This window comes from Monodelphis domestica, chromosome 8 (genome assembly GCF_027887165.1).
Source record: "Monodelphis domestica isolate mMonDom1 chromosome 8, mMonDom1.pri, whole genome shotgun sequence".
NCBI classification, from domain to species: Eukaryota; Metazoa; Chordata; class Mammalia; order Didelphimorphia; family Didelphidae; genus Monodelphis; species Monodelphis domestica.
In genome coordinates, this window is record NC_077234.1 from 81,829,695 (window position 1) to 81,852,170 (window position 22,476).

The following is a 22,476-nucleotide window of genomic DNA, read 5'->3' on the forward strand; positions in this document are numbered from 1 at the left end:
GGAAGGGAGGAAGGGAGGAAGGAAGGAAGAAAGAAAGAGAGAAAGGAAGGTAGGAAGAAAGGAAGAAAGGAAGGAAGGAAGAAAGGAAGGAAGAAATGAAGGAAGGAAGGAAGGAAGAAGGAAGGAAAGAAAGAAAAATAAAGAAAGAAAAAGGAAGAAAGAAAGAGAAAACTGCTTTAGAGACATATTATTCACTGGCTGATGATAATCAAGATATTTGAGGAAATCTTTCTCTCTTAATAAACTCCCTAAAATTGTGTTTAGTCAGAAAGTTTCCCCCAAATGCCTCTAAAATATTATTTTCATTATAGTAAACTAGTAAGTTATTTGCACTAATGAATAGATTAGAGTTTTTTTGAATGGTCTAAAAGATCAGACCATTAAAGTATTTACAATTGGTGTATGAGTAAGATGTATGTGAGGTTTAGAAAATTAACTCTGTGCATCACAATCCTGTGGAAAGATTACAGCCTCTGAAGTCAGAGGATCTGAGTTCAAATCCTTAATTTGTGTCTGATGACACCTTGACATTTAGCTTCTTTGGTCTTCCGTTTCCCCATTGATAAAACAAGAGATTTGGGGATCCCTGATTTGGAATAAGAAAGGACCTTAAAGGCCACCCAATACAACCCTTTGATTTAAAGATGGAAGAAAAAAATTAAGGTAGAGAAATGAAGTACCTCCGAGGTGCCAAGAATTGTCCTTCCCCGGGGCACTTTGCAGAGCTCCATTTAATGCGCAGCGGGGCATGATTGAGACCGAGCCCAATGGTGTGGGATGAGGAGGAATGTGGACAGAGAGAGAAGGATGCAGAAGAGCAATTGGGGAGCATTACCTGGTGTTCACTCCTGACGACATGGTGTGGTTAGCGGCAGTGGTCCCCTTATGGCCTTGATCACACCTGCTCATCTGAGGGGCTGTCATAGGCCTGGGAAAAGATGAAGCCACAAGCCGTGAGTGACGCCTCCATCCAGGAGGGAGCCTGACGAGGGTGGGCAGAGCTCTAGACTCAACGCGAACTTACCACAGACAGAATCGAGGACCAGAGCCTGAAGGAACCTTAGAAGCCACCGCTGCCAGCCTCCTCACCCGCCCCCACGGTTTTTGACAGAGGAGGAAGTCGAGGCTCAGGGAAGTTAAGGGACTCGTTCCTAGGCACACGGGTGGCAAGTGGCCCAGCTGAGATCTGAGCCTGGGGTTCCCTTGGCTCCAATTGCAGCGCTTTCAGCTGATCTAAAATTGGGGCTCATTCACTTACCAGATGTGTGACCAAGGATAAAGAAGTCCTCTAACCCCCCAAGCCTCAGTTTCCTTATCTGTACAACGGAGATAATACTTACCATACCTACCTCACTGTGTTGAGAAAACACTCTGAAAACCTGAAAGGGCTACATAAAGGTGAGTTATTGTTGGTCTGTATAGATCTTTGAGGTCCTCATTGCGAGTCAACAGTATTTCTGAAGTATGCAAAGACAAAGGCATCCTTGGCACCAAGAGTGTCGAGCCAGGGCTGGAGTGACTGTTAGACTGTCATCGGGATGCAGAGCCTCGACCTCTTAGGGCCTCCCAGCCTTTTCTCTGACTTCCCTTTTAGTGTTGTCTCTTTGCTCTTCAAATGATTCGATTTATGAACTCGTGTTTTTCATATGGATCATAGAGAGGACAAGAACTGGTTTAGTTTGGTTTGTCTTTGTATCACCAGCCCCTAGCACTACCCATGCTTTATAAAGGAAGAGTTTAATACATGCTTGTTGGATCGGATTAGAAAAGTATTTAATGGGAACGTTGATTCTCTAGAGTAATTTAATTATGCAGTCAGTGGAGCTCTGGACCTAGAGTCAGGAAGACCTGAATTCAATTCTGTATTTTTCTGTATTAATGTCATAATTAATTAATTACTTAACATGTGCCTGGCACATAGCAGGTGTTATATAAATGCTTTTTCCCCCCTTTTCCTTCCCTCAGTACATAGTTTTTTGTTGTTTAGTCATTCTTATCTTGTCTGTTTCCAAATGACCCCGTTTGGGGCTTTCTTTTCTTTTCTTTTCTTTTCTTTTGTTTTCTTTTCTTTTCTTTTCTTAGACCGTTATCTTCCACCTTGGAATCAATACTGTGTATTGGCTCCAAGGCAGAAGAGCGGTAAGGGCTAGGCACTGGGGGTTGAGTGACTTGCCCAGGGTCACACAGCCGGGAAGTGTCTGAGGCTAGATTTGAACCCAGGATCTCCCGTCTCTAGGTCTGGCTCTCAATCCACTGAGCTACCCAGTTTCCCCCCTGAGATTTTCTTGACAAAGATATTGGAGTGGTTTGCCATTTCATTTTCCAGCGAGTAAACCAGGGCAAACTGACTGAAGTGATATGCCCAAGCTGAGCACACAATAGATGCTTAATAAATGCTTATTCCCCTCCATCCCTCATGAATCTATAAGAACATTGTCATTTTTATGATGTAATTTAGGTTCAATTATAACCATGATAATTAAAACAACATATTGGTAAAATCTGCACAAACCAACATAAATTTTCTCTTACAGTTTTTGTGCACTAAAAATCGAAATCTATAGGAACTGCAAATTTAATAATTCTAGATAAGAAATGGAAAATATGTATGAGACTAGTATAGTCAGCCCTTCCACTTGGCCTCACAAATGACTACAGAATAATGTCAGATCCTTCAGAGACTTTATGGTCACTTAGTCTCTCTCTCTCTCTCTCTCTCTCTCTCTCTCTCTCGGCCGTATTTAAAACAACTAGGACTGGTAAACCCTCAACAATGATAAGAAATCCATAATCAAAGCACTTTTAGGGATTGCAGTGATACACCAATAGCTTCTCTTCATCCTTACTATTTCCTTAAAAACCCAGATAAAATTTCCTTCTGAACTGATACGTCAAAGGTCAAAGGGATACAATCCAAGGGAAAGCCACGAAAACCCAAGTTTCTATTAAATTGGAGGTCTGGAAATGAATCCGGGTGTGCTTGGAGTTTTCGAGTCATGGCATTTTCTTTCTTACTGGTAACATGATTTAAAAATGGAGATAGTTCTGTGAATGGAATTACCTGGTGAGAACTTCCACACTGTATAAGAGGGCCTGCAGGGAGGTGGCCAGAGCAGCTGTGGCTGCAATCTCCTCTCGGGCGGCAGGGACTGTTTCCACTTGGGATGTCTGTCTCTTTAACTTTTGTAGGTAACACGGAACTAAAGCTTCTAAGACCATCAGCATCTGAAGGCTTCATCAAAAGAAAAGTAAATCATGTTTCACATTCTGCTTCTGTACACTTGCTTGAGTTGAGGCAATGGAAAAATAAAACATGAGAATGATGCAGTCTAAGGGTCTCCAATAATCCTTTCGTAGGACCTTAGATCTAGAGCTGGAAAGGATCTCAAAGGATATCGAATCCAAACTCATATATTTTATGAATATGGAAACTAAGGCCCAGGGAGTCTGTGACTTGTCCAAGGTCACATAGCCAGTCGGCATCAAAAAGGGATTTTTGACCCACATTCCCAACTTTAGAACCAATGCTCTTCCCACTGCTTTTTAGAACACAAACAACCTTCTTTAGCTCTGATGCTATGCATTTCCATAAATGAATATTTCTGCACTATTATTTTATCTGTATGGATATTTCCCAAGGCCCAAACTGGGTATTTTGATTTCATATGAGAAACTGATGACTTATAATGAAATTTTGATGCTGAGACTATGGAAAAACAAAATATTATCCAAGACATCAAGTTTAAATCATAGTTTTGGTATTTGGGAGTGGAAGCTGTTTATTTGATGAGGACTGCTAGTGAGTATAGAACTAAAACAATTCATCATGGCATGTATGAAGGCCAATAGAGAAACTAATGAAATGAAAAAGTGGATGGACTGATGAAGAGAACAAAGAAAGGGAGGAAGAGGTATATTTATTGTGATAAATGTGAGACGTTGGTGGGAATAAAAGAGGAAGATGAACAGTAAACCATAAAGTTAGAAAGTGTAAAGGGAAGCTCAGAGTTCCAGATGATACTAAAAGCAAATAATTTCCCAGACAAATATATGAACTTTTGGTTTTGGAGCAAAAATAGTTTCTGACTGAAATTTCACAATATAAAATATGAAATGTAGCTAGATTTCTTTGAAGTCTATGTGGCAACCCAAACTAGGCTAGCATAGTTCACTCATTCAAATTGTCTTGTTCTTAGAGATCTTTTAAAATGAATAGCCGGTATTTTTTTTTAATTAGCTTGTCAATTATTTGTAGGTGAATGGATGGTTCTGTGTGCTTGTGTATATGTATTTAAAAATAATTATTTTTCAACTGTTTTATCACATGGGTTTATGGGGATATGATTGGGGATGTAGACTCTAAATGATCACCCTGGTACAATTATCAATAATATGGAAATAGGTCTTGATCAATGACACATGTAAAACCCAGTGGTTTTACTCATTGGCTATGGGGGCAGGGGGAGGAGGAGGGGAGGGAAAGAACATGAATCATGTAGCCATGGAAAAATATTTTAAATTAATTATATAAACTTAATTTAAAAAACAAATAGTTGTTTCTTTTGTATATGTTTAAATTGTCCTTCAAGTAATCATTTATAGTAGTAATTTATCCTATATCAAACGACTCCACTCAGCCCCTTTAAATCATTCCTGATTTCAAAATAGGGGCATTCAAATAAATAAGTTTTACTAGTATCTCTGAAAAATGTACTAGTGTGGCTAAAAAATTCACCTAATAAACATTACTTTAAATATTTTCCTCACTATATAGTACACCAGATTTTGAGTCAATAGATACTACATATGATGGTTCCACTACTGTGTCATCTAAAAGAATGATGATTTCTTGTTATTTTTCAATGTAATTTTGACTTCTTTCCATTTATTAAGCACCATGCTTCCTACATCATTTCCCCCCCTCGTCTCCCACTGTTTCAGGTGATGTTATCACCAGGCCCAAAACAGATGAACATTTCTTAGTTACCTTCTGAATGATTCTGGAGCATAAGCCACCACAGTAACGCAAAGCTTAATGGCTTCACTAATAGAAAAAGTCAGATCTTCATTCCCATAGCAGAAATCTGCAGAGGCAAAAGTTGAAGGAATCCAGCTCAGTGAATTCTGCTGGTGATAAAGACAATAAAGATAAAGGTACCACCACCTCCCTTTTAGACCTTCATCCCAAAGAGAACATTTTCCTCCATCCTTCAGTTCTTCATTCTGTCAGTCTGACAGTCCAGTCCTCTAGATAAGGCACTTTGCTATTTTTCATTTTTTTTTAGTAGATTAGAAACAGAAGATGACGCTGTTGCACATTTCTGCAAGTCTAGAGTCTGGCAGGATCTCTACTTATTATTTCATCAGTGTAGGAAATTCCTGATGTGGAAATTCCCTGAACCAATGCAATTTGGCAACTCATCTGTAACTTGTAGTTCTAGAGAGGTGCCTACCACATTGACAAATAAAGCGACTTTCTGATTGTCACATAATATATGTGCCAGAGTCAAGTTTTGATTCCAGGTCTTCAGCAAACTATTTACTATACCAAGCTACTTCTCCAAGTCTAAGGATAAGAAGAAAAGATCATTTGTCTTAAAAAAAACACACCCATAACCTTCCATCTTGGAATTAATACTGTGTATTGGTTCCAAGGCAAAAGAGTGGTATGGGCTAATGGAAGTTAACAAACTTGCCCAGGGTCACACAGCTAGGAAGTTTCTGAGGCTAGATTTGAACCCAGGACCTCTCATGTCCAGGGCTGACTCTTAATCCACTGAGTCACCTTGCTGTGCACCTCCTTCTCTCCCAAATGTGACCCTTTTTTGTGTCACGGTTTGCTTTGGTAGTCTGGGAAAGTCTATGGCCCCCTTCTCAGATAAGCACTTAAAAAAAATAGAAAATAGATTATAGAAGAAACCAATTATGTTGAATATGTACTCAAAATATTAAAAAAAAACCAAACAAGTTCATGGAATTGAAGTTAGAAACAGTGCCTTTAACTGGACTGTATATTTGGGACAATAACAAAGGCCCTTTTATAGGGATAGTCCTTCAGAACAAATATTAGGAGATGGTCCAAAAAAACAAAGAAGTGAAGTTTTCTAAAGTTTCTTGTTTTCTAAAGACTGTAGTGTTAGCTACAAAATCCATGTTGCATAGCTCATGTTTTCAGGGCACAGGTTAGATTCACTTTCTCGAGGTGGTATTTCATGGTGATCAAGAGAATAAGGGAGAGTGCAATGTCCCCATGCAATTCACATGATTGGCCCACATATCTCCTGCTGGCTTGATGCCCAAGTCTAAATTAAAAAAAAATCTATACTTTGGGAAAATATAAGGATTTCAGAGATTTGCTTCTTACCTAATGATTTTAGAGGCTTTTCTGCTTTTACCAGTTCCAAGATATCCAGTATATCAGTGGTTTCTCCCTCCAGAGACTGCAGCAAATCAAACAGGCATTGTGCCGATACACCTTTACTTGGCCCATTATTGGCAGCATCCTGTGTAAATGACAAAGCTTTTTTTTAACCTAATTTTTCACCTTCATATTAAAGCCTCTGTTTGTACAGTTTAATCAAGATTCAAATGTCAAATTAAAGGAAAAAAAAACAAGCATGTTTGCTTATCCATTTCTGTATGAAATAAAGCAGTATGATAACTTAGGGCTGTAGCCTTTTCCTTTATTTTTTTTGGAAGAAAATCTATTTTTTTCTCATTACATTCCTAGCCTACTATTATTCTTAGCTTCTCATCCTATTAGAGACAGGGCATTATCCTTATAACAAAAAAGAAACAAGAGAAAAAAAATAAGCAGTTCAGCAAAACTCTCAGCTCCTTAACAAGGACCAACATTTACATTTACGCAGTATTCCATACCCAGAGTTCACTACCCCTGTGAAGAAGGAATGAGGCCCATCATTCCAGATCTTCTCTGAGAGTTAACTTGGCCAGGACCATTTATTATAATTTTGCAGCACCGAGTCCTGATTTTTGTTGCTGTTCTTTCCAATCCCATTATTGTGGCCATTGTGTAGACAGTGTGTTCCTTGTCCCGCTTGCTTCTGTTTGCTCTAGTTCATGAACATCTTCCCATGCTTTTCTGTATTCTTCATAGTCATAATTTCTTACAATATAACCATGGTCCACTGCAATCCTATGCCACAGTTTCATTCGCCATTCTCTAAATGATGGATATAGACTTTGTTTCCAATTTCTTTCTATTACAGAAAGTGTGTAGCCTTTCCCTTTAGAGAAATCAGTTGAACACAAAACTGGGCTTGGTTACTAAACCAAGTAATTTGTAACTAAACCATGTAATTTCATAGAGACACTATGGGGTTGTGTGACCTTCTCTCTGATTCTAGGGGCTTTGGGGGCAACAAGCAGTCTCTAGAAGCTGTTTCCCAAATATGGCCTGGTCTGATATTTTCCCTAAATTTTGGGTATTCTTTGTGGACATCTATAGCACCTAAAATATATTTGTTATTCAGTTGTTTTCAACTCTTTGGGAGCCATTTTTTTTTTCTTTTGGTAAAGATACCAGCATGGTATACCATTTCCTTCTCCAAATCATTGTACAGATAAGGAATTGTCAGCAAACAGGGTTTAGTGATGTAAGGAATTAAATTAAGAGTTTGACTAAATATATAAGAATTCTAAATTAATATTATGGTTGCCTAATTAAAATACTATAGCTCAAGTTAAAATGACTTTTAATAGCTTTTATTTACAAAGAGGTAGAAAGAGTGGAAGTAGAGAAATGCGAAAAGAGGGTAGAGAAGATGTCTAGCCTATTACACTAAATATTGCTCTGGTGCTCAGCTCAACCTGGCAGGGTTTGTTAACTCTTGATTGAAGGACCTAGTGTTCCACCCACATGGCCTCCTCTGGAACTAATCTCTCCAGAAGCTAGGAAAGGAATGCCAGCTACGCACTCACCCAAGCCGAAGCTCCAAAGGAGAAGATCCAGGAGCAGTCTTAGCAGTCAAAGAGCCAGAGTCTGAGGTTAAAGTCTCAAGTCATAGCTCCAAGCCACAGTCCCAGTCTAAGATTCTCTAAGCTGAAGATTCAAGCCTAAGACTACAGCCAAAGAAGTTCAGGACTATTTATATTCACTTCTTGTCCCTTCCCCTCTTCACAGGGGCCAATCACGGCTTCCAAATTGCCTAGCACTGCCTAGGGGGGCAATGTCTGTGGGATCCACTTCTCACCCTCTGAAGGTGTCAACTTTTATCAAAGGAGTCACGAGTTTCTGATTGAGTGGGTTAAAATGGTGGAGCTCTCCAAGTAAGTGACTTGTGAATTCTCTTACTTGATGGCTAACAGAGTGTTAAGTAGGGGTTAAATATGAATAAAGTATGGGTTAAGTAGACTGATTAAAAATAGACAAAGAGAATGAGGAATTCCCTTTCACAGTGACTTGTCCAGGGTTGCAATCTAATAAGTATCTGAGACCAGATTTAAACTCAGGTCTTCCCTACTCCAGGCCTTATACTCTATCCATTGTGCTACTCAGTTGACTCTAAAATATATGTTTGTGTATTTATATATTGTAACTTGTGTGTTTATGCACATATATATGCATACATGCACAAGCACATGTATGTATATACTAACAAACTTATCAATCTAGCTGTTTATCTAAATATGGGAAATCTTGGCAATATGCATTTTAAAACTGACTTTATATGTTGGGGATAAACCAATTTCTGTGGCATTGCAGTGGGTTACATTAAGGAGGTTTTGTCGTGTTTGGAGATTTGATAAAAGCCCTCAGTGCGATCTGTGAGTAAAGTCATTAGGCGAGCATAACCCTTAACAGAGCATCCTTTGAGTCTGACTCAGCATAGGACATGTCCATGCCATCAGCCATCAGAGAGGGGACATATCTCTGCTTTATACCTCACTTAAGCACTTATCTCTTTGGTGATGCCCATCATGGAGTCTCTTAGAACTTTGCAATGTTAATGGAAGATCTCTGGTTGGGGAAGAGTGTTTGAAAATGTGATTTGTTCTATTGATTCTAATTCTTTTAGAAATATAAACAATAGACAGAAGAATTTTCTATTCTTTACACCTTTAAAACTGTCCATTGTCCAACTATAAAGTGATGGCTGCTATGGAAATGCATATAAGGAGGCTAATTGTAGGGGACAACCCAGGTGATGTGGTGGATGGATTTCTGAATCTGGAGCCAGGGAGATCCAAGTTCAAATCTAGCTTTGAAAACTTAGTTTCTGTGTGATTCTGGGGGAGTCAGTTAACCCCTGCTTGTCTCCTTTTCCTTTTCTGTAAAGGGAGGGTAAAAATAGCACCTATCTTGCAGGGTTCCTGTAGGATTCAATGAGATAATAATTATTAAGCACCTAGCACAGTACCTGGCAAATAGTAAATGCTATGTCAATATTAACTATGATGATTAATCGCATGCATTCATCAAAGATTTCTCAAAGCCTGTCTAGACTCTTTTTCATAAGACTATAGGGATATGAGGAGGTAATTACTGATGTTCTCTTGGTCTTCTTTTTGTTGGGAGTGGGGAAGGACATAAAGTATCCTTGTCATCTTTTCCATTTGGGGGACTATTCTTTCTTTTGAGATATCTTTAAAATGGATCCTAAAGTACCTTTAAGATTATGTCACCTCAAGAACATATTTCTTCGATGTATATTTTGTCATATCCAGCAGCATTTCTCTCATTCCATCTTCTAACGTACCATTGATTCACATAGTTCGCCAAGTACTGAAGGCATACAAACCAAAGGTTGTGGCTCACCAGTAATTTTTGAGCTTGATCACTAGGAAGAAATGCTAGCAGATCTGTTCTGCTTCAGATCTACTTGTTGTCCTGCTTCTGGTTTTCTCTACAGAAAGCTCGTGGCAAGGCTTAATTTTACTCGGTCTCCTGCAAGGCTGACTAGAGGTTCATTTTTTTCCATAACCATTTTTTGCCTTTCTGTGAGATGCTATCCATAGATTGGGATATGTTTTGCTGGATGAAACAGAAAGGAATTATTCTGTTACTGTTGTCCCATAGATCAAAGAAAGAGATAGACTTTACTCACAGGAAATTCTAGGAGAGGTGCCACACTAGCAAATAACTGGAGCACAAATGGCTTACGATGAAGAATGTAGAACTGATGGCAGGCAAACTCAATGGCTTGACGCAGTTGTGGGTTGCTTTCATAATCTGCATACACCTGAGTAAAGTTAAAGGGTGGGGGGAAGTCATTGCTTGCATTAAATGAGTCCATAGTATAGAAAAACACTGGCTTTGGTGTCAGAAAAACCAAGGTGATGGTCCCTGTTTTGTCATTGCTAATGGTGAGATTTTGGGCAAGTCCCTTAAATTTTCTGAGTCTTAGGAGGCAGTTGGTGGCCTGGAGTCAGGCCTGAGTTCAAATATGGCTGGAGGTACCATGGTTGTGTGACCCTGGGTGAGTCACTTAATTTCGGTTAACTTTAGTTTCCTTAACTGTATAATGGGGATAATAATACCATGTGCCTGGCAGGGTTGTGAGAGTCAAATGAAATAATATTTTTAAAAATCACTTAGCACAGTGCCCAATATACGGTAGACATTTTATAAGTGCTTGTTACTGTTGCTGCTCAGTCATTTCAGTCATGTCTGACTTTTTGGGACCCTGTTTGGGATTTTCTCAGCAAAGATGCTGGAATGGTTTGTCATTTCCTTTTCTATTTTCCATTCCATTCTCATTTTCCATTTTATAGATGAGGAAACAGAAGCAAATAGGGTTGGTGAATAAGTGACTTGCTCAGGGTCACATAGCTAAGAAGTGCCTGAGGCCAGGTTTAAACTCAGGTAAAGGATCTTTCTGACTCCAGGCCCAGCATTCTCTCATGGTACCATCTATGGCCTATGAAATTTTTATCTCCCTATCCCTTATTTATAAAATATATATTATAAAATATAAATATTTGTACTATTGATATACTTTAAATCTAGTACTTATACCCACTGTGCTATTTAACTACATAGAATCATAATGACATTTTATTATTATTATTGTTTTTTGACCCTTCCTTTCTGCCTTAGAATCAATACTGTGTGTTGGTCCCAAGGCAGAAGAGCAGTAAGGGCTAGGCAATGGGGATTAAGTGACTTGTCCAGGGTCATGTAGCTGGGAAGCTTCTGAGGCCAGATTTGAACCTAGGACCTCCTGTCTCTAGGCCTGACTCTCAATCCACTGAACCACCCAGATACTCCCATGATAATTTATTATTGAATATGGGAAATAAAAGACCTAGGGTATAAGTTGTTCTTTTAAGAGAAAGGGGGAAAATATACCTAAGAGACCATGGAAAATCCAATGAGGAGAGACCAAAGAAGACTTTTCTCATCTTACAACTAGTAGTGCTCTGCCATTCAAATTCTGATGTATTTAATTACTTTACATTTATGTCTATTGGTTCTCTTTGTTGTTATTCTGTTATATATATATATATATATATATATATATATATATAAAACATCCATGTATATCTTTGTTATTGTTCTCTGCCACTTCTCTGTTAGAATATAAGCCCTTAAAAAAAAGAAAATAAGGATTGAAGGGAAGTGAAACTTCATTGGGGATTGATGTGTGAGTAATAATTAGCTCACTTTCATTGCTAAAGAGTCCAAATTCTGGAATTACTTTTTATTTTCTCTAATAAAAAATATTTTAAAAAGAGAATATAATCACTTTCTAAGTAGAGATTGTTTCTTTCTTGGTGTTTTGCCTTAGAATGTGTCTGGCTTCTGGCACATTTGTTGTTCCATGTTTTAGTTGTGTCTGGCTACAACCCTATTTGGAGTTTTATTGGAAATGATACTGAAGTGGTTTGTCATTTCCTTCTCCAACTGGTTTTATTCTATTTTATTTTTTTTAAAACCTTACCTTTCATCTTGGAATCAATACTGTGTATCACACAGCTGGGAAGTGTCTGGGGCCAGATTTGAACCTAGGACCTCCCATCTCTAGGCCTGGCTCTCAATCCACTGAGCTACCCAGTGCCCCCCTTCCCCCAACTGGTTTTAAAATAAGGAAATGGAGGCAAACAGGGTTAAGTAAAATGCCCAGAGTCACACAGCTGGTGTCAGTGCAAATTTGAACCTGGGTCTTCCTGAGAAACTGTCTACTGCATCACTTGGCTGCCCATCTCTCATAAAGTGAACAACAATAAGTGTTTGTTGATAGATTTAATTATCGTGAGAATTTGGTGAGATCCCTTGAAAGGCTCGGTCAAAGTTCTTGCTTGACCATCAGACAAAGACATTTTCCTCTACTGAACCTGAGAAGGGAGAGATGAAAACACTGAGACTCACCTGCAGCATGGTAGGGAGAATCCACTGGTAGCCGCTGAGGGAGAAAAGGTGGTTGAAGTGGACAGCTGTGTTGATGACAGTGGCTGCGTACTGCCTGAGCAGGGCGCTGTCTTCTGGGTGTAAGATAAGAGCGCCATTGAAAACATTGAGAAAAAGCATGATCTCGTCTCCCCAGGGAAACTCACTGGGCATCCCCAGAAACATCTCCTCCAGAAGCTTAATCCAGAGGCTCTTTTGAAGAGTATCAAGACCGAAGAGCTCCTTCCCAGCTGTTGAAGGCAACAGAGACAGAATAATTGCTGTGCCAACATGGTGAGCTTGAGAAGGCAAGAAGAACTCACAGGGGCAGGATATCATGATGGAGAGCCAGCCTTGGAGTCAGAAGTGGTTGCTGTTCATTTGTTCATGAAGAGTTGGACTCTTCATGAACCTGTGGACCACATTGTCCATGGGGGTTTTCCTGGCAACGATACTGGAGAGGTTGGCCACTTCCATCTCTAGCTCATTTTACAGATGAGGAAACAGAGGCAAACAGGGTGAAGTGACTTGCCCAGAGTCACATAGCCAGTAAGTGTCTGAGGCCGAATTTGAACTCTGGTCTTCCTAATTCCAGGCCCAGTGTTCTCTGCACTGAGCCATATAGCTGCTATTGTTAGAGACATGCGTTCAAATCTATTAGGAATATTGATTAAGTAATTAAATAAATAAGTTCCACCTCTGAATATATTGCTTGTGCTCTGCTAGGCAAGTTTCTTAACCTCTCAGTGCCTTAGGTGACTAAGACTACAAGTTGCAGAACAGTTACCATCTCTCAGTACAGTTTCTTTACCATAGATTTTTTATATCATTGAAATTGTAGGTCTGTATAAAAAAAAAAAAAGGCATGTTTGAATTTGCAAACTATTTTTCTCAAATCGTGTCTGTGAAGCAGGTAGTACCAATAACATTATCCCCATTTTAAACATAGGAAAATTTAGGCACAGAGAGGAATTCCTGTAGATATATCTAATTAATTAATCAGTGGCAGAGCCAGGATTCAAATTTGGGCCACCTGAATCCAAGACCAGGGCTCCTTCTTCTATATACTACACAGCTTTTGTCCTCTACACAATAATCTCATCCACCATGCATTGTGGAACAGACAACGAACTACCCCAGAACCATGACAAAGAAGCCCCTTGATATCAAGTAGAGAGGTTGGAAGGCAGAAAAAAAAGAGGCTACCATGGCCTCCCCATACCTTGAGGATCACTAAACAATGAGAACTCAGCATCAATAGCACTTCGAGGGAAGGAAGGCAGGCGCAAAAGGTCCTCCTGGAGCATTGAAACATGGGATTGCTTGTGGGCGATGGGGATTTTCTGGGTGAGGGATATGAGAAACAAGACTCGTCCGACTTCCTCAAGCTTCCGCGTAAACACCTACTCAAACCAATAATGAAAACCAGAGAAGATTAAAAGTCTTGAAGGGTCCAAGTCCATTAGTAGAAAGACAAAAGAAAGACCTTGGTGAAAACAAGGCAGGGAGCATTTTTTCTTAGCTCTACAGAGAAATTAAAGAATATTTGCATTGATTCACTTCTTCCTTCTACTATTCCAGCATAGAAAAGAGTTTCTTATATATTTCAAACTCTCACAGAGTACAACAGTATATATAGAAAAGCACAATATTCCAGCTTCCCTTTATACTTTGTCTTGTACATAAACTTCTTATAGGTGGGACTATTTTTTTTTCCTTCCTCTTTGGGCATTTGTATACTCAGTGCTTAGCACATGGCCAGCACAGTGGCACAGTGATTAATGAATGCTCTCTCATATCTATCTATCCATCCATCCATCCATCCATCTGTGTCTATCTTTCTACCTTTAACATTTGAAATTGAGTTTTTTTTTTCAGATCTCTGCTTCTGTGTTGTGAAATAAGAAATTCCATATGGAAATCAGTTAACTGCTCCAACATTTGCCACTTTTTCTTCTAATTTTTTTAGCTGTTGCCTATTACACTCACCATTGTCTTAATTTAACTGAACCTAAGGGATCAGTTAACCACCCATAATCAATAAACAAACCATATAATCAATTTAAAAAATCTTTAGATGCCTTCAAAGATGTACAGCTCCCATTCAGAATTTAAGTAGGATGGATTAGGGCTCTCTTTGCTTTAAAAAAAAAATTTCCTTGTGAAGGAGTCAACTGGGGGAAAAAGTCTTTGTACTTTTTGGATAGCAAATGACTAGAAACAAAGCTGAAGCCCATTGATTGGGGAATGGCTAAGCAAATTGTTCTGTTAAAATTTTTCCTTCCAACCTGTGAATAAGAGGCAAAAATTATTGCTTGTTTTTCTTTGAGAATTTACTACTTTTATGTGACAAGCTGTATACAATTGTCTAGGAGAATAAAAAATGAATTTCAAGTTAAAAAAAATCTCTTGCTCCTCTGTTGGTCCCCTCATTTTAATAAATGGAGTTTCAAGGCACAGTTTCAGCAATTAAAAGAATGTAGAAGTCCTTTCACCTTCCCTCTTTTATCCATAATACTTCAGAACCTGCATTGCACATTCAACTTTATTTTGTAACATTCATTTTGGAGGAACAAGTAGAAAAACTTGAGAATCCAGTTGGCTTATATGTAGGATGAGGACTCTTTTATAAAGTGAAGATTTTTTAGAACATGTAATAAAAAATAGTGGAATTTTGAAATATCACCATTTTGGGTTAACTAAATATTTTAATTAATTTTTTCTAAAATAGTGTATCCCCAAAGTCTTTGTGCAGCTTTAAGCTATTAAAACTTTAGCAGGGACTCCACTTAAGATTCCCTAATTCCAAGTTTTTTTCCTCCTTATCCATACCATCATCCCACCTCTTCTTTTGCACCTAGGTTGGTCCATTGCAATGGACTGTCTTTCTTGTTCATGGTTAAATGTATTTTTGCTTTAAGGAAACATAAGCTATGACAATCCAAACTTAGAAAACAGATCAGTTAGTGGATGGAATTATTAAAGCTATTTAAGCTATTATAGCTCAAAATTGCACATAGAATTTTGGGATACTCTATATTAGAAAATCACCCTTCCCCAGACCCAACTTTTATAAGAAAGTGTACAAAAAGAGGAGGAAAAAATAGTTAAAATAAACCATTACTGAAACAAATATGACAGTATGTTAGAGTGCCACCTTAGGATAAGTTTAAAAAAAAAGATTATTTTCCTTGAACATTTCTTAACTTGAGTGCTTAGTCTTCTGATTATTTTTTTCTTGGTAAAAGTTGAATAAAGCAATTTTTCATTGTGAAGACTTTTCTATCTCATTTTTCATTGGAATAGGGGGCTAGAATGACTTCTAGATTAAAGATCTTAGAAATTTTCCATATCATTCAAGAACATGTGTAAGACATGAATTCATACTTGCATATATATGTGTGTGTATGTGTAAAGATGATTATTTTTCTTTTTGAAAATAGTTGATTATGCAAATTAATGCTGACAATATTTATAATTAAGGCAGGAAAGGACCCAGTTTCATGCAAGTCTTATTGAAATCCTCCATGAAGCTAGCCCTTATTGTATGTTCTGGCTTAGATTCAACTAACTTGTTTTTTTTATGTATAGGATGACCAAAGTGATAACAAATTATTAAAACTTTTGACCACATATATTATAAATACTAAATCAATATGAAAATCAGAAGATCTAATTTGAGTTAACTTGTTAATTAATTTCAGTGATATGCCCCATGAGCCAAAATAAGGTGGTATTGATACTTACATATTTGATTTTTAAGTACTTTATTAAAATAATCTTAGGCACACTGTTGAGTTATATTATCCAGTTATTATATTGTAAGAACATTAAATATGCTTCTAAACCATCTGATTTAGAATAAAATATGTTTACTATGCTTTTCTCCACACATAAGTTCCAAAACCTGAAAAGTACTTCATACTGTTGATGAGGAAACTGAGGTCTTTAGAAAAGAAATGACTACTCAGGGTCACAGCTTTTCAATTTGAAGAATGGGACTAAAATTAAGATTTTGAATGCCAAATCTATTGTTTCTTTCCATCTTCCTTCTCTGTCCTTCTTTTTCTTTTTCACTTATGTAAAAAAAATCACTGAAAGATGATTCTGTTGAGGTGTTTCTAGTGCTTTTCAATTAGATTTATATTTATATATTTTCTGGTTAACAAGAAACCTCTCACATCCCACAGAAACTTCAAGAGATATGAGGAAAGGATTAAATTTTGAATCTACTGATAAGGAAAGAGTTCATGATCAAACAAGAGTTAAAGATGGTGACAAGATAAATGGAATAATTTTGATTATATAAAAATGAAAAGTTTTGGCATAAAATAATATTAAATAACATTATTATTAATTATAACATTATATAATTAATATAATGCTAGATAATTATATTAATATTGGAAAGAAAACAAGTAACTAGGAAAGATATTGGCAACATATTTCTCTGATAAAGATCTCATTTCCAATAAGGAACTGATTCAATTTATAAGAATAAGGATCATTCACATGGTAAAAAGATATGACTAGGCAGTTTTCAAGGAAAGAAATGCAAATTATCACTAGCCATGTGAAAAATAATCTAATTCAGTAGAAGAGAAATTCAAGAAATTCAATCAATATAGCAATTCTGAATTTCTACTTCACACTCATCATATCAATATATACATATATAACATATTTAAAAATGTTTTATACATAAGGCTCTATAAAGGATCAAAATAGGTGATAACTTTTATATTCAGAATATAAAAGAATATTGTATTGTTGAGGAGACCTGCTTTTGAATGAGTTCTTGGCCTTTTTCTGGATGCATATGTACAAGATTCAGCTGAGGCGATACGGACCTCCGGAAAGGATAAATATCACGCACATAAGTCTGTAGTAGGAGCATATAAAAAAAAGGAAAAATAAAAAATTTTCAAAATGTTATTTTTTTCTATATTAAGAAGAAAGTAAAAGTGAAGGTCAGGCAAACAAAAATCACATTTATTTGTCTTCTGTGTAGTCATCCTGTTCCAAATGAAACAGAACAACTTAGGTACTCTCTCGGAATAAGCTGGATCAATTTTTCCAGATCACTAAGGGAATATATTAGAAGCAGAACTATCCTGAGAAGCAGGTAATTCACTAAGTGGTCATCCCCAAAAGAAGAAATGCACTTCATGGGTAAGTTAATTGTCTTTCTGTGGCTTTTCCCATCACTGGTTGGAACTATTTAAGTTTAATGATTTAGGAAAGTGAAATAAGAATTGCACAAGAGATAGACATAACAGAAGATAATATTTAGTCCATTTCTTTTATCTCTTAGATGTAGGTGAGCTACAAAGATGAAATGAGAAGCATTAAAAATAGTTCCAAGTGAGTCTTATAATAGCAGTCCATACCTTGTTATAATGAATAAGATTCCATCGTTTATCCATAAGAAAGTAGTGTGTTGATTGGGTTTCTGGTATGTTAAAAAATTCTAGACACTCCTAGAACAACAACAACAAATATATATACTAGTTCATATAGTGTGTAAAATTATATATTGGTAACATGCTATTTGTATAATATGGTTGAGCAATTATTTCACATGGATGATTTTTTTCCACAAAATTGACTTGCCTTTTGAAGTTACAAATGTTTTAAAAAGTGATTTCTGTGGGAAGCTTAGCATAGTGTGTCTGGCACACCGTAGGTGCTTAATGAATGCTTCCTGACTTGGCTTGAAATTTTCATAACAGATTTTCTACTATCTCCATGCCTTTGTACCAGCTGTACGCTACAAGAGGCATGCTCTCCCCCCTTATTAATCCCTGGCAGCCTTTAAAACACGGCTCAAATGCCCCTTATTATAAGAGGTCTTTGCAAACGCCTCAAACTGCTAGAGTCTTTCAATACAAAATTAACTTCAGTCTGTTCTGAATATATCTTGAATGTACCTCTTTATTGGAGTGTTGTTTCCCCCATGTTAAGAACTATTTTTGCTTATCTCTGTATGCTCAGTTTTACGTTGCCTGGCACATCGTGAGCGATTTTAAAATGTTTATTAATGGATGGATTAAATATTGCATACTAAATATAGAGGGTTCGGCATCTTCATGATAAACATGATTGACAATATGATTTATTATAAAGTTTGATACTTCATTAGCCTGTCTCTAGCACTCATAATTTTTCTTCTCTTTTTATAGTTTCTGCCTTCCACTGAAATCTATTACTTTTTAGAACTCAGTGTTTCACGGCTGCTTCTAAGCTAATGCATTTAATTGTTTGGATGACAGATTGACGATGGCTTCATAATTCTCCAATGAGGAATTCTCCAATTCTGCAATTCATGATCTTTATTTCCTCCTTGGCCCAGAGCTAGCCGATTCCCTTGCTGTTTTTAGATTCACACACTAGTTGAAGTTGCTTGCAATCTGACCTCTAGATAAATGGAGGTTTATTGTTCATTTGGTTTACTCTTGGTTGAATTCAATTTGACAAAGATCTAGATGTCCAGACCATTATGCTAGGATACAAAGACACAATGAAATAATTCCTGCCCTCAAGGATTTGCAGTCCATTGGTGGGTATAATAACCAGAATGGAATATACAGATTAGATTCAACTAGAAAGAGTCCTCAGGACTAGGGTGATAAGATAGGGCTTCAAGGAGAAAGGGGCACCTGAGCTGAGCTTTTAAAGGAGATAAGGATTCTAAGATCTAGACAAGATATGGTAGTGTATATTCTAGGCTAAAGGGGAGTAATGAGAAACAGGGCTAGAAATATAGGCTGGAGGCACTGAATGTTTTTGAAAGAAGGAGTGACATGGTCAAACCTGTGACTTAGAAGGATTATTTTGGCAGTGAGGAAAAGACTGGATTAAAGAGAGAAGAGGATTGAAGCAGGGAGGCCAATTAGAAGGCTTTAACAAAATCAGAGTATAAATTATAGATGAATTTCATTTTTCTTGGGAGGTCCCTCAATGTTATCTGAAAGGATAGAGGCAAAGAAAAGATGTAAAATTTCCCTCCCTTTTCCCTGTAACATTTTCTTTCTTCCTATCATCCTTCCTTATTTCTTTCTTTTTCCTTCTCTATTTTCTTTCTTTGTGTCTTGCCTCTCCTCTCATGGGCTCCTATGAATCCTTTGTATCTTAAGCACTTTTTTCTGTGGGGTAAAATATAGGTTATCTCATATCCAATTCTCATGTGCTTCTTGAGGAGCTTATCTAAAGGCTGAAGACCCATTTTGTTTACATTTAGGGAAACTTCTGGATGAACAATACCATTGGAATGTCATAAGAGATTTTTCTATAGTAACTCCAGATGAGGACTATTAGTTAAAGAGAAAAATTACTCCTTTGGGGTCATTCTTCAGATCTGAGCCTAGAGTTATAATTCTGTTAGAGAGACTAAGTCTATGTCTATGGTATTTAGTTATTTGTGTACATGTTTTCCCCAGGAGAATGCAAAATCCCTGAGGATGAGACCTTAACATTTTTTTTTCTTTTAAACATTTATTTTCTGTCTTAGTAACAACCCTAAGATGGACAAAGGCCACACAAATAGAGTTAAGTGACTTGCTCAGGGTCGCACAGTTGGGAAGTATTTGAGGCCAGATCTAAACCCAGGTCCCCCTGACTCCAGACCTGATGCTCTATCCACTGAGCCATGTAGCTGCCTCGAAGATAATATCTTTTATGTTTATGTCTTTGTATTTCCAGTTTACAGTACAAGACCTCACGTATAGTGGTCATTTAATAAATTCTTGCTGAATTAAGTAGATTTAAACTGGTGGCCTTCTTACAACCAAAGTGATTCTGTTCACACTTGGGTTGGGTTTCTGGATCCACTGCTGCAAAGCTGCTTTTGTATCTAACAGTATGAACAAACTCTTGACATTTTAATTTTAAATTAAATATCAGCACAAAGTCCCATGCAAAGAAAAATAATATGCACAGAACATTATAGTTCTTTTTTCCCCCTCCCCAAACATTCTTCCCAAAGGAAACAAATTTAGGAATTCATGTAAACTAGCAAAGACTCCATGAAATTCTGGACTAGATCTTCACTGATATGAATACATCGCTAAAAAGGAAATTATGTACTTCTTCCAATAAGTCATTTCTACCTTCAAAAGAGCTTCAAATTGTGTATCTTCATGTACAGGTAACTGGGTTGGGATATCACATTCATTCTGCCCGTGTACAACCAAAGTCTTTGTGCCTAAGGAAAAGGAAAGTTTTCATATGCTGTTACATTTGTGATAGAATGGGATACTTGTTCAATAGATGTGCATAAGAACAACAAGAGAATTCCAATCATTAATAGTCATCATTTTTGAGAAAGGCAATTTTAATTGCTGGCACTTATATTTCACTTCAAAGTCATTACTTGAGACAAACAGCCTATTCTTTAATGCATATGGTGCCCCAAGAATAGATAAATTGGAAAAAAAGAAAGAAAACTAAGCTCATCTAATGACTAAAGATTTGAAACATGGTTCAAACTCCTTTGTTTGGTTCGTGAAGTTATTATGTTCATGCACTTCCATTTTCTAACTGTAAATTTGTCTAACTTTTTCACAATAAAATGATATAATGTTGAGCTTTGTTAAAAAATGAGTAGTGTCAGTAATAAGAGATTACTTTGCTATAATACTAACTTGATCCTTTTAACTGACAATAGTCAGAATATTAGAAATGATGTGCTATTTCTCTACTCCTAAATATATATAGAATATCATAATCACTATTAGTGTAAAAGACTATAGAAGATTTCAGAAAAGGAAGTCATCTAAAATCCTTTAAATCCTAGAGTTTGGATGATTGTCCTCACTATTTTGCAACTTTCTTTTTTTCATGATTATTGATCTTTCCCTTTTTCATTGAGCAGTCACCTATGCAGGTTACAAATCCGTGGGACTCCTGCCACAAACACAATACTTGACTCTTTGACTTGCCAAAATTCCATTCAGAAGGCCTTTCAAATTCAGCAGCACCCCCTTTCTGACAGACCTTTTAAATGTTCAAAACTGGCAGCTCTTCAAGGACTGATTCACATGGATCTTAGTTCTCATGTCTCCATTTTTAATTTGGCAACTGCTGACTTTTTAAAGGCACTATTGTCATTCCCTACACTGCATTAAGAGAGATTTCTTTAATGTACTGGATTCCAAGGGAGATAGGACCTGGATTATTTTCTCATGAAAGGGGATCTTTATAATTTTTTAAAAACAGAGTAGATGTAATATTAAAAAAGAAAGAAAGAAAGGAAAAAATAAAAGAAAAGAAAGAAAGTGAAAGAAAGAAAAATTATAGTAATGCAACATATTTGTTTGCATGTTGTCTCCTCAGTTAGATTGAAAGCTCTTTAAGGGCAGGCACTGTCTTTTGCCTGTCCTTGTATTCCGAGCACTTAGCACAATGCCTGGCACATAAGCGGATGCTTAACAAATATTGACTTCTTAATCAAGAGTGGCGGTCTTACCTGGCATGGAGGCAGTGACTAGGAGCTTTACTTCACACTGCTCCTTCTTCATTGTCTGTTTGAGGTCTTTAAAGAAAAGACCTTCCACATACCCTACCACTTCCCAAAGGAAAGTCAGAGTGGCTGAAATGGCATCCATTCCCCATTCGCAGGGCGTGCGCACAAAATACATGATCAATCCTACCTGGAAGGCATAGAAGGCAAAGAGTTGACACAGTCAAGAAGAACACGGCAAGTGACTTCACTGTTAGTCTCCCAAGCCACACAAATTGTAGTCTTCAGCCAATGATTGTGACATTATGGTATAAAACCAAGCCATAAATCTGTGGTCATCCAGGTCATGAGTCTCTGACTGATTTTCCTCCCTTTCTACTAACTATGATCTTACCGATAAAAGCAATACCAGAGAAACTAAAATCTTGTAGCTGAATATCTGCACCCGTGGGCACTAGATCTGGTAAAGTGAATGACCTCAGTCTTTCTTAATATTTCCTCAGCCTTCAAAACAAAACAATTTTCTTCTAACATCCTTTGAAGTCTTTCTTCTATGATTACCTCTAATAGTTTTCACAATGGTATTCTAGTGACCTGGTACCTGGGAACTGACCCTAGAACCGATGAATCCATTTCTATACAACACTGAAAGAAGAAATCATTGAGA

General features: G+C 37.2%; 1 protein-coding gene across 31 annotated transcripts in view; it reads right to left on the reverse strand.

Moving 5' to 3' along the window:
- The window catches only part of UNC80 (unc-80 homolog, NALCN channel complex subunit), a 230,409-nt gene that overhangs the window by 35,116 nt on the left and 172,817 nt on the right, over nt 1–22,476 (reverse strand). For 23 of the 31 annotated variants that reach the window (XM_056808118.1, XM_056808110.1, XM_056808112.1 and 20 more), the window contains 11 exons: nt 21,816–21,999; nt 20,458–20,552; nt 17,740–17,829; nt 17,130–17,231; nt 13,572–13,752; nt 12,332–12,600; nt 10,068–10,202; nt 6,365–6,503; nt 4,988–5,084; nt 3,062–3,232; nt 836–928 (listed from right to left, as the gene is read on the reverse strand). In XM_056808118.1, coding sequence (XP_056664096.1) covers nt 836–928; nt 3,062–3,232; nt 4,988–5,084; nt 6,365–6,503; nt 10,068–10,202; nt 12,332–12,600; nt 13,572–13,752; nt 17,130–17,231; nt 17,740–17,829; nt 20,458–20,552; nt 21,816–21,999 — 1,556 coding nt within the window. The remainder of the gene's footprint in view (nt 1–835; nt 929–3,061; nt 3,233–4,987; nt 5,085–6,364; nt 6,504–10,067; nt 10,203–12,331; nt 12,601–13,571; nt 13,753–17,129; nt 17,232–17,739; nt 17,830–20,457; nt 20,553–21,815; nt 22,000–22,476) is intronic. The other 8 variants (XM_056808124.1, XM_056808127.1, XM_056808128.1 and 5 more) reach the window with 1 other exon arrangement.